The 17,705-nt window shown below is 43.1% G+C and overlaps 1 protein-coding gene across 6 annotated transcripts in view; it reads left to right on the top strand.

Annotated features, from left to right (window-relative positions):
• The window catches only part of c5 (complement component 5), a 47,000-nt gene that overhangs the window by 6,315 nt on the left and 22,980 nt on the right, over positions 1-17,705 (top strand). Inside the window, exons 10-30 of one of the 6 annotated variants that reach the window (XM_056592823.1) lie at positions 640-755; positions 1,106-1,288; positions 1,593-1,787; positions 2,719-2,919; positions 3,164-3,313; positions 3,393-3,519; positions 3,652-3,720; positions 4,670-4,735; positions 5,287-5,475; positions 5,810-5,878; positions 6,147-6,335; positions 6,670-6,738; positions 7,009-7,197; positions 7,505-7,600; positions 7,869-8,057; positions 8,391-8,459; positions 8,731-8,919; positions 10,742-10,810; positions 11,081-11,269; positions 12,869-12,931; positions 13,202-13,387. In XM_056592823.1, the coding sequence (XP_056448798.1) occupies positions 640-755; positions 1,106-1,288; positions 1,593-1,787; positions 2,719-2,919; positions 3,164-3,313; positions 3,393-3,519; positions 3,652-3,720; positions 4,670-4,735; positions 5,287-5,475; positions 5,810-5,878; positions 6,147-6,335; positions 6,670-6,738; positions 7,009-7,197; positions 7,505-7,600; positions 7,869-8,057; positions 8,391-8,459; positions 8,731-8,919; positions 10,742-10,810; positions 11,081-11,269; positions 12,869-12,931; positions 13,202-13,387 (2,862 nt within the window). Of the gene's footprint in view, positions 1-639; positions 756-1,105; positions 1,289-1,592; positions 1,788-2,718; positions 2,920-3,163; positions 3,314-3,392; positions 3,520-3,651; positions 3,721-4,669; positions 4,736-5,286; positions 5,476-5,782; positions 5,879-6,146; positions 6,336-6,669; positions 6,739-7,008; positions 7,198-7,504; positions 7,601-7,868; positions 8,058-8,390; positions 8,460-8,730; positions 8,920-10,741; positions 10,811-11,080; positions 11,270-12,868; positions 12,932-13,201; positions 13,388-17,705 lie in introns of all 6 variants that reach the window. The other 5 variants (XM_056592824.1, XM_056592821.1, XM_056592826.1 and 2 more) reach the window with 5 other exon arrangements.

The following is a 17,705-nucleotide window of genomic DNA, read 5'->3' as shown; positions in this document are numbered from 1 at the left end:
AAATAATAGCTCTGAAATCATACCTACATGCCCTTCAATTACTGTTTTGTGTATCCTCTGTTGTATTGATAATAGCTATTTTTGTTTGGTTGTAACTTGGTAACTTATAAAGGGGTATTCACACATTGCACCCATTATACAAACACGACACACTGATTATAACAGTATAATTGAGACCAAATTATCTACAAGGTCATATCTGGAGGGCTAGGACCAGAGCCTCACAAGCCTCACTTGTTTAACTCCGGGCCCACTTGCGTATGTGTCAAGATTGTTCATTAAATGTGAGGAAATGTTAACAATTCACAAAATACAGAAAATAAATGACCCTATGTAAACAAATGCAATATGTTTTAACATCTGAAAAGGTATTTTCTTCTTTTGCCCCACAATACTTCTACAAACACATATCTAAATGTTTTGTTTGTAATGCTTGGTTTGTGTGTGTATGAGTGTGTGTCTGCATGCGTGTGTATGTGTGTGTGTGTGTGTGTGTGTGTGTGTGTGTGTGTGTGTGTGTGTGTGTGTGTGTGTGTGTGTGTGTGTGTGTGTGTGTGTGTGCGCGTGTGTGCGTGTGTGTGTGTGTGTGTGTGTGTGTGTGTGTGTGTGTGTGTGTGTGCGTGTGTGTGTGTGTGGCAGGTGGTATCTCAGAGGAGACCGAATATACGGCTGTGAAGTTTGTAAGATCTCCGTACAGTCTGCACCTGATCTCCACCCCCCGCTTCGTCAAACCAGGGCTCCCCTACAATATCAAGGTCCAAATCCAAATCCTGTATTCCTGCATGCGCTCGCTTGTAAAGGCTGCTATTAGAAATCTTTACTTGCTCCAATTATTTTTGATTCAATTGTGTTTTTGATTGAGTCTCATGGTTCTCGTGTGTGACTGAATGCATGAGAAACATGGGACTCAATCAAAACACAATTGAATGACAAGCCAAACTGGTATGATTGCAGCTTTAATATACATAGTGGGCTTCAGCACACCGACGGCCTAGAGAGCTTGTCTGGGTCGGTTGTGTTTGTTTCCATGGGAGGATTCAGGCCGGCTGAGGGCCTCCACTTCTCCCAGCATGCCTGCCTGTCTGACTCTTCCCCTGCTCCCCAGGTGCTGGTGAGGGATCCCACAGGGCAGCCAGTGGCTGGAGTCCCGGTCAACATAGTGGACAAATGCATCGTCCGGGGGTCGCCCACTTCATGCTACTGCTCAGGGAGCGAAGAGAGCCAATCAGATGGCTTCATTGAGCGCATCTGCAACATCCCTCCACACACAGCAATGGCTGTTCTTACGGTGAGCGAAGATAGTTCAGACTAGTTATTTTTATTTATTTTTTACAATAAGTTGACATTTATTAAGCTTGAAAAAACACTACTTAACACAGCAACCACCATTATTATAGGGCATAAATATAGGGGTTATTGTTGGGTTTTAGGGTGAACCTAATCCTTTTAAATAATAATTAAATCAAAACCTTAGTTTAAATAAACACAATAAGTAAAAGAGACTTATTAGTTGACTGTTAAGTAACTGTTAGTTATTTCTTATAACTACTACCTATATTTATGTATTATCTACTATCCATTTTGAACTTTAGTATGTGACAGCAGCCCCCGCTCTGTCCGCCGAGGGGCAGGCCAGCTTCATTCTGGAGGCTCCGGCGTACAATTCGCCCCAATCGCTCTACCTCTACATCCACCATCCACAGCGGGGAAGCCTCGTCATCGGACACCACGTTCATATCCGGGTCTCTGCCGCCACAGCCAGAAATGTGCCCTCCTTCAACTACATGGTGGGTGAACCGATGGGGGCGGCGTCCAGAGCCTACACGCATGTTTAAATCACTGTGTGGGTATGAGTTATGATGCTAGAGCCGGGGGAGGGTGCAGATGAAGCAGGTGGGACAGTGGGGAGGCGGAGGATTAAGGGCTGAGGAGTGATAGAGGCAGTGGCCAAATTATACCTTGAATCTTAGCCGGTAGCCGGTAGATTGAGTTGCTGATGGTGCTGATGTTTTTTGTTTTCTTCTTCTTTAAATTAAACCCAAGTGATGAGTAGCCCTGATGCATATATTAGTAGTATAGTTTGATACACATTCACAATTAAATGTGTCAATAATCCTATTTTAAAGAGAATAATTACAACCTCACCTCCCAAAAGGCTCAGCCCCCCTGGCTCCCTCGTAGTTAGCGCCCTGGAGGTATGATTATTTTTTGCTGTTTATTTTATTTAAAGCATCTTACAGTAAATGTAGAGAGAGGTCATTAAGGCAATGTAAGGGGTTAGATGTCTTGGTCAAGGATGCCTCCGGTTAGTTTACAGACATTGCGATTAAAAGCCAGAAACTTTCGATCAGAAGTCAAACACCTTAAGCACTGGACTATCCCACTGAAGACCCACCTCTTCCTGGAACATCTGAAGACCACAACTTCCTGGAACATCTCATCAATTCTGTTATTTTGTGCTAGTAGTTTGGAACACAAATTGTTAGGGAATTCAGGAAGCACTTTGAAATGTGATACTATCTACTATCTACTCTAACTATTACTCTAAAATGTAAACCTAGTTCCACTGGAGGGATGGCTCAAAGCTGAATCTGCTAAATGGCCTGTTGTAAACATCATGTACAGATGTGGGATGGGTGATTGTGGAAATATGACGGCATGACGGGTGGAATGGGATAGAGGTGTAAAGTGGTATGCTGGTCTGTTTCTGTGGTGCAGGTGCTGTCTAAGGGAAAGGTGGTGACCTTTGGTGTTGTAGAGGGTTCTGGCGTCTCCGGACAGAATCAGTTTGTGCGGTTTAGGGTTACGCCAGAGATGACGCCATCCATTCGCCTGCTCGTCTATTACCTCATCGAAAGAGAAGTAGTGGCGGACTCTTTGTGGATAGAAGTCGAGGGAAAATGTGTCAACAGTCTCAAGGTAGGTGTACACACACACACAAACACACACACACACACACACACACACACACACACACACACACACACACACACACACATACACACACACACACACACCCACACACACACACGCACATCTACATTCACAAAATATGATTCAAATCGATGTGTGTGCGTGTGTATGTGTGTGTGCGTGTGTGTGTGTATGTGTGTGTTTGTGTGTGTGCGCATGCGTCTGTGTGTACGTGTGTGTGCGTGTGCAGACTGAGGTTCGCTACAGAAGACGGGATCAGAGGCCCAAGTCCCACCTCCTGCTGGATGTGTCAACCAAGCAGGACGGACTTGTTGCTCTCTCTGCTGTGGATACAGCCATCTTTCCCCTGCGTCGCAATCACAAGGACCCTGTCGACATGGTAAGGAAAGGGCAGGACTGACCTACAGACAGACATGCATAGCCAGGCAGACTGACGGCAACAGACCTCTGTCTTCCAGGTATTGAGGCATATTGAGCTCAGTGACCAGGGCTGCGGGGCCGGCGGGGGAGGGGATGCCCAGGGCGTCTTCCAATTGGCTGGCCTCACCTTACTGACCAATGCCATTCACCAAGGGTCACAAAGTGGTAAGTCGATCAGTGAATCAACCGATATAAAAGCAATCAGTCGATCCATCGAGATGCATCTCAGTAGACAGGGTGGGATGGGCTATGAACACATGTACGGAGCTACAGGGAGGTTTCTTTGTGTGTGCGCAGCTGGGACTTGCACAGAAGCGGTACGTGCAAAGAGATCCCTCACAGAAAAGGAGCAGAAAGCTGTGATGGGTAAGGGCTCTTCAACCTCTCCACACATCTTATATGATCTACACCCATGTGATCTTACCATATTATATTCTACATTATATTCCCTCACACAGCTTTCTTTCACTGTCCTGTAAGAGCTGAATGGGATCTATATTTGGACATTGCTTTTATTGATGAAACTAAACACCTTGAGAGAAATAATGTGCCATTTATTGACTCCTATATATGTAACATATGCGATACTTTCACATCATGGTCTCAAGACCAACATGGAAATTGTTTTCTCCTCCTCCTCTCTGATTTCTCAAAGAAGAACAGAATGCTTTGATGAATATTTCTGATTGAGCTCACGTGTATTAGAAGATCATTTGCACATCGATTTGGCAGTTCTGTAGCATCAGTGGTGGCCTTCATTGTGGCAGTACAAGGATTTGGAGACGTTTTGGTCTTCGCCTCGTTCCGGTGAACAAAATCACAACAAGAGACTGATAATCCAGAATCCCTTGTTAAAACGGCGTTGGAAGGATAATCCTTCGTTTGATTTAAACGTGGAGATATGCCTTAAGTGATCTTCGACATAGTAATCTATGACCTTTTGTCACTGTTACCAAAATAATTAATTCAGAGAAAAAAGGTGTTAAATCCTATAGCCTCTACAGTCTCCACCAAGCAGTTCTACCCTGCTCCGAACTCAAGTGGCATTCTTTCCGTGACGTCAAAGTGTCTTTCCGAATAACTTTGACGTCGAGTGAATGACACAGACGGCGTGGATTCGCTGACGGCAGGCGGGCTGTGAGCGTGTGGCCATGGGGAGCTCCGTCTGGGCAATCCTGGAAGTGGATGGCCGTGTCAGAGAGATCATTGTTAGGATTATGTCCTTTAATGTCGATGGTAACCTGTGAAACGGTTTGGGATGTGCTACAAACACATGTTCAGAGTCACAGGGATCTGTATTTTTCTGTGTGAGCAGGAAGGAAACTCCCAGGTTCGATTCGGGAAAAGAGATCCCTCACCGAGGAGCAGAAAATGGCAATGGGTAAGGGCTCTTCCACCTCTCTATTCGTCTTTGTGGAGAAATAATCTGATCGCCCATGACCATATCATATTCTACATTACATTCCCTAACACAGATTTCTTTCACAGTCCTGTCCAAGAGCTAACAAACACCTTGCGAGAAATAGACAGTGTGCCTTTTAAAGTCCTATAAATGTAACACATGAGATACTTGATCACTATCTTTTCCTATCTGCTTCTCCTCCTCCTCCTCCTCTTCCTCCTCTCTGATTTCTCAAATAAGTAAAGAATTCTTAGCCTTGCTTGGAAGAGACTTCTCATTATGTAATCTAGGCAAGACATGTAGCCATTTCAAATCATAATGTAATGGCATAACAAATCCCTTCCTTGCTGTCAAAGTGAAACAAGTGTATATTGCAACACACACGCATGAATGAGTAGTATTCCTTTGGTTCAAAAGAATATGCAGTTCTCAGGCTCAGGATCGTGGGTAGTGTGCGTATTGTGTGTGTGCTTTGGCATTTATGTGATTGTTCATGTGTGTATTGTTTCGATGCTTGTATGCGTTTCTAGTGGCTGGTCATGGAAACGTAGGCAGGTGCTGCAGGAGGGGTCTGGACCACATTCCCAGCCATGTGACCTGTGAGCAGTTTGCTATCCAATCCGTTGGTGAAAGGTACCCACGCTGCAGGAAAGCCTTCCAGGACTGCTGCAAACGCATGGTGGCAAGCCTCCCAGAAGATCTCCATTATTCTGGACGAGGTCAGTCGGACTCATTTGTTTATCCAAACCAATTCAACCAAGAGTTACGGAGGATCAGGGCTGCCTCTGACCTCTTGGGGGCCAAAGTTACATCCTACTTGGGGGCCCCATTACAGCAAAGCCATCTCTTACATACCGTAGCTTATAGCTAGAAACGGCTCTGCTTGGAACATTCAATGCATTATTCCTGCAGAAATTATTGCACCAATAACGATGTCCCAGACTTATTTTTGGTAGATAAGTGTTTTATACAAATCATGACTTTAGATGAATTTAACAGATAATTTGTGAAATCGGCACAAAACAGGTCAGGCTGAATTCTTCCATTTGGCAGCACCACCCCAACCGGCTCCTGCTCTTCGAGCAAAGAGATCTCTCACAAATGCCCAGGAAAATGAATTGGGTAAGGGCTCTTCCACCTCTCTATACCAACGTAGCCATTACATATCATCATGTGATGCAATGACAAATCCCTTCCTTTCTGCCAAGTAAAACAAATTTATATTGCAACACACACATTAATTAAAGGGTAGCATTCCTTTTCTTCGACAGAATATGCAATTCACAGAATAAGGATCATGATGGTGGGTAGTGTGCATATTGTGTGTGTGCAAGGGCATGTTTATGATTGTTCATGTGTGGATTGTTTCGATGCTTGTATGCGTTTCTAGTGGCTGGTCATGGAAAAGTAGGCAGGTGCTGCAGGAGGGGTCTGGACCACATTCCCAGCCGTGTGACCTGTGAGCAGTTTGCTATCCAATCCGTTCTTGAAAGGTACCCACGCTGCAGGAAAGCCTTCCAGGACTGCTGCGAACGCTTGGTGAAAAGCCTCCCAGAAGATCTCCATTATAAAAGAGGAGGTCAGTCTGACTCATTTGTTTATCCAAACCAATTCAACCAAGAGTTACGGAGGATCAGGGCTGCCTCTGACCTCTTGGGGGCCAAAGTTACATCCTACTTGGGGGCCCCATTACAGCAAAGCCATCTCTTACATACCGTAGCTTATAGCTAGAAACAGCTCTGCTTGGAACATTCAATGCATTATTCCTGCAGAAATGATTGCACCAATAACGATGTCCCAGACTTATGTTTGGTAGATAAGTGTCTTATACAAATCATGTCTTTAGATGAATTTAACAGATAATTTGTGAAATCGGCACAAAACAGGTCAGGCTAATTTCTCCCATTTGGCAGCTCCGGGCTCCCCGGGTCTTGCTCCTCGAGCAAAGAGATCTCTCACAGAGGCCCAGGAAAATGAATTGGGTAAGGGCTCTTCCACCTCTCTATACCAACGTAGCCATTACATATCATCATGTGATGCAATGACTAATCCCTTCCTTTCTGCCAAGTAAAACAAATGTATATTGCAGCACACACGCATTAATTAAAGGGTAGCATTCCTTTTCTTCGACAGAATATGCAATTCACAGAATAAGGATCATGATGGTGGGTAGTGTGCGTATTGTGTGTGTGCGTGGACATGTTTATGATTGTTCATGTGTGGATTGTTTCGATGCTTGTATGCGTTTCTAGTGGCTGGTCATGGAAACGTAGGCAGGTGCTGCAGGAGGGGTCTGGGCTACATTCCCAGCCATGTGACCTGTGAGCAGTTTGCTATCCAATCCGTTGATGAAGGGTACCCACGCTGCAGGAAAGCCTTCCAGGACTGCTGCAAACGCTTGGTGGCAAGCCTCCCAGAAGATCTCCATTATTCTGGACGAGGTCAGTCGGACTCATTTGTTTATCCAAACCAATTCAACCAAGAGTTACGGAGGATCAGGGCTGCCTCTGACCTCTTAGGGGCCAAAGTTACATCCTACTTGGGGGCCCCATTACAGCAAAGCCATCTCTTACATACCGTAGCTTATAGCTAGAAACGGCTCTGCTTGGAACATTCAATGCATTATTCCTGCAGAAATGATTGCACCAATAACGATGTCCCAGACTTATTTTTGGTAGATAAGTGTTTTATACAAATCATGACTTTAGATGAATTTAACAGATAATTTGTGAAATCGGCACAAAACAGGTCAGGCTGAATTCTTCCATTTGGCAGCACCACCCCAACCGGCTCCTGCTCTTCGAGCAAAGAGATCTCTCACAAATGCCCAGGAAAATGAATTGGGTAAGGGCTCTTCCACCTCTCTATACCAACGTAGCCATTACATATCATCATGTGATGCAATGACAAATCCCTTCCTTTCTGCCAAGTAAAACAAATGTATATTGCAACACACACATTAATTAAAGGGTAGCATTCCTTTTCTTCGACAGAATATGCAATTCACAGAATAAGGATCATGATGGTGGGTAGTGTGCATATTGTGTGTGTGCGAGGGCATGTTTATGATTGTTCATGTGTGGATTGTTTCGATGCTTGTATGCGTTTCTAGTGGCTGGTCATGGAAAAGTAGGCAGGTGCTGCAGGAGGGGTCTGGACCACATTCCCAGCCGTGTGACCTGTGAGCAGTTTGCTATCCAATCCGTTCGTGAAAGGTACCCACGCTGCAGGAAAGCCTTCCAGGACTGCTGCGAACGCTTGGTGAAAAGCCTCCCAGAAGATCTCCATTATTCCAGAGGAGGTCAGTCTGACTCATTTGTTTATCCAAACCAATTCAACCAAGAGTTACGGAGGATCAGGGCTGCCTCTGACCTCTTGGGGGCCAAAGTTACATCCTACTTGGGGGCCCCATTTCAGCAAAGCCATCTCTTACATACCGTAGCTTATAGCTAGAAACAGCTCTGCTTGGAACATTCAATGCATTATTCCTGCAGAAATGATTGCACCAATAACGATGTCCCAGACTTATTTTTGGTAGATAAGTGTCTTATACAAATCATGTCTTTAGATGAATTAGCAGATAATTTGTGAAATCGGCACAAAACAGGTCAGGCTAATTTCTCCCATTTGGCAGCTCCGGGCTCCCCGGGTCTTGCTCCTCGAGCAAAGAGATCTCTCACAGAGGCCCAGGAAAATGAATTGGGTAAGGGCTCTTCCACCTCTCTATACCAACGTAGCCATTACATATCATCATGTGATGCAATGACAAATCCCTTCCTTTCTGTCAAAGTAAAACAAATGTATATTGCAGCACACACACATTAATTAAAGGGTAGCGTTCCTTTTCTTCGACAGAATATGCAATTCACAGAATAGGGATGTTGATGGTGGGTAGTGTGCGTATTGTGTGCGTGCGTGGGCATGTTTATGATTGTTCATGTGTGTATTGTTTCGATGCTTGTATGCGTTTCTAGTGGCTGGTCATGGAAACATAGGCAGGTGCTGCAGGAGGGGTCTGGACCACATTCCCAGCCGTGTGACCTGTGAGCAGTTTGCTATCCAATCCGTTGGTGAAGGGTACCCACGCTGCAGGAAAGCCTTCCAGGACTGCTGCGAACGCTTGGTGAAAAGCCTCCCAGAAGATCTCCATTATTCTGGACTAGGTCAGTCGGACTCATTTGTTTATCTAAACAAATTCAACCAAGAGTTACGGAGGATCAGAGCTGCCTCTGACCTCTTGGGGGCCAAAGTTACATCCTACTTGGGGGCCCCATTACAGCAAAGCCATCTCTTACATACCGTAGCTCAGGGGTCTTCAATTAAAATTGAACAAGGTCCAGTAACTAAAAATTCCTTCCAAGAAAGGTCCGAACCTACCACGTCCTAATAGCCTTCTTTTGTCAAATACAATTAACACGGCATATTACCTTATCATTTCAGATGTATTTATTTTCAATTTCCAAATAGCTTACTTTTAACCATGAAAAACTAGTAAGACAAAGTAATACATATTAACATTTCAAGTAAACAAAACAGGTACATTAGGCCTGCATTTCAAGTAAACATAAAAAGTGCATAAGGCCTACATGTCAAGTAAGCAGAACAGGAACACTAGGCCTACACTTCAAATAAACACAAAGTGCATTAGGCCTACATTTCAAGTAAGCAAAACAGGTACACCAGGCCTACATTTCAAGTAAGCAAAACAGTTACCCCTTCTGTAGTGACTGAGACAACCTTTGTTAGATCAATCCCCCTCTTTAACAGCATCTCCTTAATAGCCTCATAAATATCTTCTCGTCTTGTGTGTGTCTCAAGTAGTGTTAGACCCAACAGGTCCTCACAGATCTCTTTCTTGTCTTGATGAAACAATCGCACATAAACCAAAAGCTGGGCATTATCCGTTACATCTGAAGACTCATCAATGGCTAAGGATGGGGCACTCTGAACAGCCGCATCAAGCTGTGACGTGAAGCGTCATCTGATAACATTTCGGATTTTCTGGCTGTCGTTGCAGCTCACATTGGGATTTGCTTTATTTTTTCACAAAACTCATCCCTTTGTTTACCTTCAAGTAACGTCTCGGCAGCGGCGTTCAAGCGCTCCTTCACAACAGTCGTGTCACTGAAAGTTTTTTTATGTTGCAAGTTGCTGGCCTGTAAATGAGTGTGTGAAGACACGGGTAGACCTCTCATACTGAGCTCTCAGCTCGGATATTTTTCACACTCTTACTTCTGACTTCTGGGGATACTTTTCCTCGAAGGATCTGTGTTTGGATTCGTAATGCCGCTTAATATTCCCGCTTTTTATCAGCGCCACGGTTTCAACACATAAAAGACACAACAAAGGTTTAGTACTGCCTTGCGGGAGAATGAACCTGTATTGGTCAGTCCATTCATCTTTAAAATGTCTGTTTTCAAGCAAGCCATTTTCTCATTCCAAATCGCTCTTCCGGTAAACAAAAAATTTGATTGTCTATTTTTTGAGTGACGCTATGCCGTGACAGACCGAGGGAGGGGGGGAGTTGGGTGAGTGCATGATCTTCACTCTTTGAAGATCATTGCTTTTTGCTGTTTTCCTGCTGTACTACAGGCTATTCTGCCTTTCAATTTGTATTTCAGTGAGAAATGATTTTACTAACATAATCATGCTTTGTATAGTGAAATCATAAAAAAAAATGATTTCACTATAATGATATATATATATATTTTTATTATTATTTTAAATTGGTCATGGGTCCGGATAGGACCGTCACTTGGTCCGGACCCGGACCGCGGTCCGCCGTTTGGAGATGCCTGCCGTAGCTTATAGCTAGAAACGGCTCTGCTTGGAACATTCAATGCATTATTCCTGCAGAAATTATTGCACCAATAACGATGTCCTAGACTTATTTTTGGTAGATAAGTGTTTTATACAAATCATGACTTTAGATGAATTTAACAGATAATTTGTGAAATAATTTGGATGAATTCTTCCATTTGGCAGCGCCGCCCCAACCGGCTCCTGTTCCTCGAGCAAAGAGATCTCTCACAGAGGCCCAGGAAAATGAATTGGGTAAGGGCTCTTCCACCTCTCTATACCAACGTAGCCATTAAATATCATCATGTGATGCAATGACTAATCCCTTCCTTTCTGCCAAGTAAAACAAATGTATATTGCAGCACACACGCATTAATTAAAGGGTAGCATTCCTTTTCTTCGACAGAATATGCAATTCACAGAATAAGGATCATGATGGTGGGTAGTGTGCATATTGTGTGTGTGCGAGGGCATGTTTATGATTCTTCATGTGTGTATTGTTTGGGTGCTTGTATGCGTTTCTAGTGGCTGGTCATGGAAACGTAGGCAAGTGCTGCAGGAGGGGTCTGGGCTACATTCCCAACAGTGTGACCTGTGAGCAGTTTGCTATCCATTCAATTCGTCAAGCGTACCCGAGCTGCAGGAAAGCCTTCCAGGACTGCTGCGAACGCAGCTTGGCACACATCACAGGAGATTTCCAATATTCCCGACCAGGTAAGTCTGACTCATTTCTAAACCAATTCAACCAAGAGTAAAGCAGGAACCAGGGCTCCTTCTGACCTCTGGGGGCCTTTACTCATATCCTACTTAGAGCTCAAGCCATCTCTCATATCGCTTTTATATAGAAACGGCCCTGCTTGGAACATTTAATGCATGTTTCTTTTTGCATAATTTGTCCTGCAGAAAGAATTTCATCAATAACGATGTCACATATTTATTTTTGGGTGAAAGATATTTTATAGAAATCATGACTGTGGGAGTTTGTGTGGATGATGGCTGGTTTAAGCAGCCTCACCTGACCAAAGTCTGATTGGACTCTGGCGCTGGGTGAGACTGCACACCTGTTGCACATTGAGTTATTACTGTGCAGAGGTTAAACCAGCCATCTCCACGCACACTCAGGGAGAGACCTCCATCATGGCAACATGGAGCACCAGTGCCATGCATCATTACCTGCAAACTTCTACAATAAAGTCCCTTTTAATACCATCAACCTGTGTTCTTTACCTGCAGGAGCCCCATAAATCTCACCTAGGTGTAGTGTGGCAGCCACCTAGATTGCGTTTGTTACATTAACATAAGATGAATCTGAAAGCCATTTATATAAGGGATAATGTATGTAACGCCGGTCATTAACAGGATTTTTTTTGATAATGACCGGCGTTCTATATATTTATACGGCTACTTGCCAAATGGAAAATTTACTTCCCACGGTGTGTCTTTTTACAATTTATTTGTGACCATTCGTAGTGTTGATCAGCAGAGAAAATGATCGCCAAAGAAGTCGACATCGCTTAGCAACCGAATATGCTGGGGTTGATAAGTTACCGGACTACTTGTGGAGTGCTACGAAAGATGGGAATCAGAGGCAAAAAATCCACTTCCCTTGACAGCAGTCAATTATGCTTAGCACCGGTCAACAATGCAAAAATAATGGACCATTGAACGTTGGGAAGGCCCATTCAAATGAATGAAAATTCTACAGCATTAAGAAGAGCCGTGGTATAATGTAAGATTGTTTTTGTAAATGTCACAAAAAGTCCCAGGGGCAGAACGTACTTCCTTTGATCAGATTTGCACTAGCTGCTGTTTAACCAAAACCTGGGATGTTCATAGCGTCAGTGGTAGCCTTCATCTTGAACCACAATAATGGCAGTAAACAAGGGTTTTGTTAGTTAATCATGGTAATTTGTTAGAGAATCAAAATAGTATTATATGCCATTTTGTAATTTTTACTAAATAAGGCCGTTTTTTAGTAAAAACACAAGTAAGATCCTATATTCTTACAGTTTCTGTTGTGATCGTTCTACTCGTTCTAGGTTGTGTTATTTTCGTGACATCTAAATGACTATTAGTTAAGAGCTAGACGTCACAATGAAGGGACGACGACGTTGTTGATACGTTAACGCCAGTGTGTGTGGTTTGATGTGGAGCTCCGTCAGGCCAGCGGTTGATGTTGATGGGTGGTCTGAGCGATCAATATGATAGGGGTGTTTCCTCGAATGTCGTGCGATTTGTGACCTGCTAAAACGTTTCGAGATGTGTTATGAACTATGTATTCAGTCACAGGGAGGTGTGTATTTGTGTGTGCAGGTTTCCGCCCAGGTTTGGTTCGGGCAAAGAGATCTCTCACAGAGGCCCAGAAAAATGAATTGGGTAAGGACTCTTCCACCTCTCTATACCAACGTAGCCATTATATATCATCATGCGATGCCACCACAAATCCCTTCCTTGCTTTCAAAGTAAAACAAGTGTAAATTGCTAAACACATGCATGAATGAAAGGGTGGCATCCCTTTGCTTTGACAGTATATGCAATTCAAAGGCTAAGGATCGTGATGGTGGGTATTGTGCATATTGTGTGTGTGTGTGCGTCGACATATTTATGATTGTGCATATTTGTTTCGGTGCTTGTATGCATTTCCAGTGGCTGGGCATGGAAACTTAGGCAGGTGCTGCAGGAGGGGTCTGGACCACATTCCCAGCAGTGTGACCTGTGAGCAGTTTGCTATCCAATCAATTCGTAAAACGTACCCGCGCTGCAGGAAAGCCTTCCAGGACTGCTGCGAACGCGGATTGGAAAGCCTCTCAGAATATCTCCAATATTCCAGAGGTCAGTCCGACTCATTTGTTTATATATACATCTAATATTGCATCAGATCCATAATGTTTGCACATAAAATAGAGGCCTCATCTTTGAGCATCATTATTCCTTCAGAGAGAAGTGCATCAATAAATTGTCCCATACTTATTTAGGGGGGATAGGTATTTTATGCAAATCATGCAAGTAGAGGAATTGAACAGCCCATTACTGTAAGTAGATAGTGAAATTGGCACAAAAGAGCACAGGTTCAGAACGCCATTCAATTGATCTGATTTACACCCCCCGCTGTCTAAGCTAACCAGTTATTCAGCATCACTGGTAGCCTTTTTCCTAAAAAACATTGTGGCAGTGAAAATGTGAGGGACGTTGACATACCAAACGTACATAAGCTTGTGGTATGTGTTTATGTCTATAGCTGCAATCAGCAACGTTTGCTTTGTTTTGATAGAAATGTGGGAGTTGAGTCGCACAGTTCTCACGCCTTCGGACCCATAGCATTGGCCAGTGGTCAAACAAATGCATAAAGCTCAATTAAAACACAATTTGATTAAAACCAAGTGGGGCGAGCAAAAGTCACTGAAACATAAAAACATGGAGAATGTCAGCTAGCAACATACAATCATTGTGTACTGTCTCATATGGCCTCAAGATCTCTCGCAGCAGTGCACATCGTGCCTAGTATCCAGGTGCGCTATCAGGGTACTACTCCACCTATCTTAATACTAGGGTACTAGTAATATTGCACCTATCTTAATACTAGGGTACAAGTAATACTGTACCTATCTTAATACTAAGGTACTAGTAATACACAACCCGGTATCACGCGATTTCGTGCTCATGTGCACGAACGTTAATCTATTGAATCGTGTTCCAGAGCACGATAGTCCTAATTTTTTCGTGCTACACAGAACGAAAGTAAACCAATGCATTCTGAATGGGAGTGTTCTCAGGCAATTAACGTGCTCCACAAAACGCTACGAGAGAGAAAGAGAAAGAGAGAGAGGGAAGGACAGAGAGAGAGAGCGAGAGAGAGGCTTCAGAAAGGGTGTGCGCAGATAGTACAGTGCACCCTAGTTATGTTTATGCCCAAACCACAAATGCGGTATATATATATATATATATATATAGCCTAAGTATATGTATTGCCTATATATATATATATATAGGCTATATATATAATTAGGCTATAATTATATTATTTAGCGTGTAAAGAGACAAATTGTGTAATATAGCCAAATTGTCGAAGATGCCCGAGTATCTCCGGAAATATCAGCATGGGAAATCGGCGCATCAGACCCATAAACCTATACAGAAAGACCTCATCTCAAGCGGGAGAGAACGTTTGCGGTGCTGGTTTGTGTCACGTAAGTACAGGGCTCTCAAGTCTCATGCATTTGGCGTGAGACACACGCAATTCAACCCATGCACACGCTCGAACCTGGTCTCACGAAAATACGTGACACTGTCACTTTATTTAATCTATTGAAACGTGATCAGGGACACGTATTTTCTAAATTTTGTATTTCAATTGGAAGTATTTGTCGTGTCACTATAAGCACGACTTCCAAACTAAGGTTCTGCCCGGGAGCGTTCTCCCTAATGTCCCTTAAGGAGCTCTGTACAGATCATTCATTGTTGAAAATTGTCTGTGATAACTAACAAATGACAGCTTTTGGCCACCCGTTTCTACTTAAAATTTTCTGTGATAACTAACAATATGACAGCTTTTGGCCACCCGTTTCTACTTTCACCTTTGATTCTGAGAAATTGTGACAATTCACGGATATATTAAATGCAGGTGCGCTGCTCTGTACGCAAACCGCGAAGGAAAAAATCTGTTATTTTATCCGCTTCATCTGTTATTTTTAGAATTGTATGTCTTGATGTTTATTTTATCTAGCCATCTATTCTCTTGTTTTTGGCTATGTGAATGGAAGTCCGCGTCGATGCCTCGCAAGTCCAGTGTCACGAGCGGACGTTGCCATGACATCTAGAAATCATACCGTATTTAATGGGTTATCATTAATATTGATGTGTAGGGGTTGATTATAACTCGTGAATAATATTGTTTATACCACGGTCTGGGGGAATACTCGTATTCTGATTGGCTGCAGGGCGTGCATTAACTCCTGATATAGGCTTACAGACACCTGCTTAGTAGTTCCAGTCAGTGTTTAGATTCTCTGCCCGAGCCCGAGCCCGACGCGGGCCGGGTCTGGCCGATATTTCCCACCACTATCCTCGGGGCGGGCCTTTGATCGAGCGTTTATATTTTTATTTTATCATTGGTTTATTGGCCTAATCTGAGGAGAAATCTATGCCAAGAACAGAAATATTATAGGCCTTTATTACACGGATCTTCTCAATGCCGTGAAACGCTCCGTTCACTTGCATGGGTAGTAGTCCCGTGACTTGTCAACCCCAGCGTCTTCCGTTGCTAAGCGACGTCACCGTCTTTGCAGACAAATTATTTCTCTGCTGATCAGATTCAGATTCAGATTCAGACTTTATTGTCATTGTGCAAACTTGTACAATGAAATTGGGGTGGTGCTCACTACCCATAGTGCAAAATAAAGCAGTGCAAAAAGCAAAAATACAAACACAAACAACAGCAATAGGCACAATAAATATAAATATGCAGACATAAGTGTCTTTTAAAAAAAAATATATATATATATGGTAGAGGATTTCACATGTCCATTGGGGGGGGGGGGTCAGGCGTTAAGTAGACGAATTGACAGTAGAGTGGTGGAGGGATGACGTATGTTGGCCAACCCGGAAGTGAGCGTCGCCCTGGGTTCCCTTGACAAAAAGCCAACGGGTTTTTCCATTGGATTTTGGATTATTGCAGAAACATTTGCATCTTTGAAGCACCTCCTCAAAAACTGAAAATAAATAAATAAATAAAAACAACCGTGCTCCAAAGAACGAAATGTAAACCAATGCGTTCTGAATGGGAGTGTTTCTCAGATTTTTCCATGCTGCACAGAAAGAAATGTAAACCCATGCAAATAAAGACTTCATGGTCATAATAATTTAAATATCATTAATCTCCTGAGTGTGTAGGGTGGTATTCTATTTTTTTCAACGGGGCTGCATCCAGTCACTAGACCGTCATGGTTGCTATGGTGGTTGCTAGGGATGAGTCGGTCACGACCGATTCGTTCACAACGAACGAATCCCGATCGTGAACGACAAGAACTGGTTCCCCAAAACAAGAAGAACTGGTTATTTGATTCTTTTTTTATAATATAAAACAAAAAATATGGTCACGTAAATAAAAATAAATAAACGAACAGAGCTTCGTCTCCCCGCGACGTATATTGATTGAGTCTACAACGTTCTCAAAGATTCAGCCAATGAGAGGTAGCAATGGTGTTGCCATGGCACCTGGGTAAACGTATCTTGGGTCATACCATTCGACGTGGGGCCACTCATATATCCCCCTACATTTCTGAAAATAGACTTGACCTCATCTGTTTATTGGATAAACGCATTTTCCAATCCCAGGAGTCTTTGCTCCATTCTACGTCAATTCAAGAACAAACAAAGAAATTAAACTGCAGCTCGTATTTTTTTATTTATTACCATGAAAGTTGTGTAATGCCTGAATAATGAAGAATTAAATCTAAAGTAAAATAAAATTATAAATATAAAACCATGAATGACATATAGAGAGTAAGCAAGTGGTATAAATATTGGTGGGACGTTTGGTTATGCTATATAGTATATCTTGTCGATTTTCACGAGGGGTAAAGCCTAAAAGTCGCTTAAATTATGCTCAGGGCGTCTCGCGGGTGGGGGGCAGACACCTGTGAGATCCCTGTCATCTGACGTAACGAACGAATCAAAACGAACGAATCAAACCAACGAATCGTTATAGTGAACTGAACTGAAAGAACTAGTTCCCGGAAAATAATCATTTGGCCCATCCCTAGTGGTTGCTATCGACCGCCCCCCTCTAATCCTTACATGGCTCTAAAAACCACGCGGCAAAGGAGCTGCCGTCAATTGTCTTGTTTTTGTCGTAAACTAGGGTCCGATGGTTAAAAAATAGACAGATATTCCAAGGTATCCTTAAAAGGCAGCTTGGATGTTTTTATTTTCTGCAGTTTAGACTTCTTCTATAACCTATTTTTGAAAGCAAAACACCAAGCTCATTGATTTAACGAGGCAGGGTTATTTGAAACAATTTATTAAATAAATATTTCTCCTGAGTTTGCTTGCTATTTATGTCTAGTGTACACCCCTACCGTCCACAAGCATCCCCCCCCCCCCTCCCCATATGGATTTGGAAATTGTTGCCACGTCCCAGTGGTGGAGGTAT

The sequence above is a fragment of the Gadus chalcogrammus genome, chromosome 6 (genome assembly GCF_026213295.1).
Source record: "Gadus chalcogrammus isolate NIFS_2021 chromosome 6, NIFS_Gcha_1.0, whole genome shotgun sequence".
Taxonomy (NCBI): domain Eukaryota; kingdom Metazoa; phylum Chordata; class Actinopteri; order Gadiformes; family Gadidae; genus Gadus; species Gadus chalcogrammus.
The sequence above is the reverse complement of the archived record's forward strand: the minus strand, read 5'-3'. Positions and strand labels throughout refer to the sequence as shown.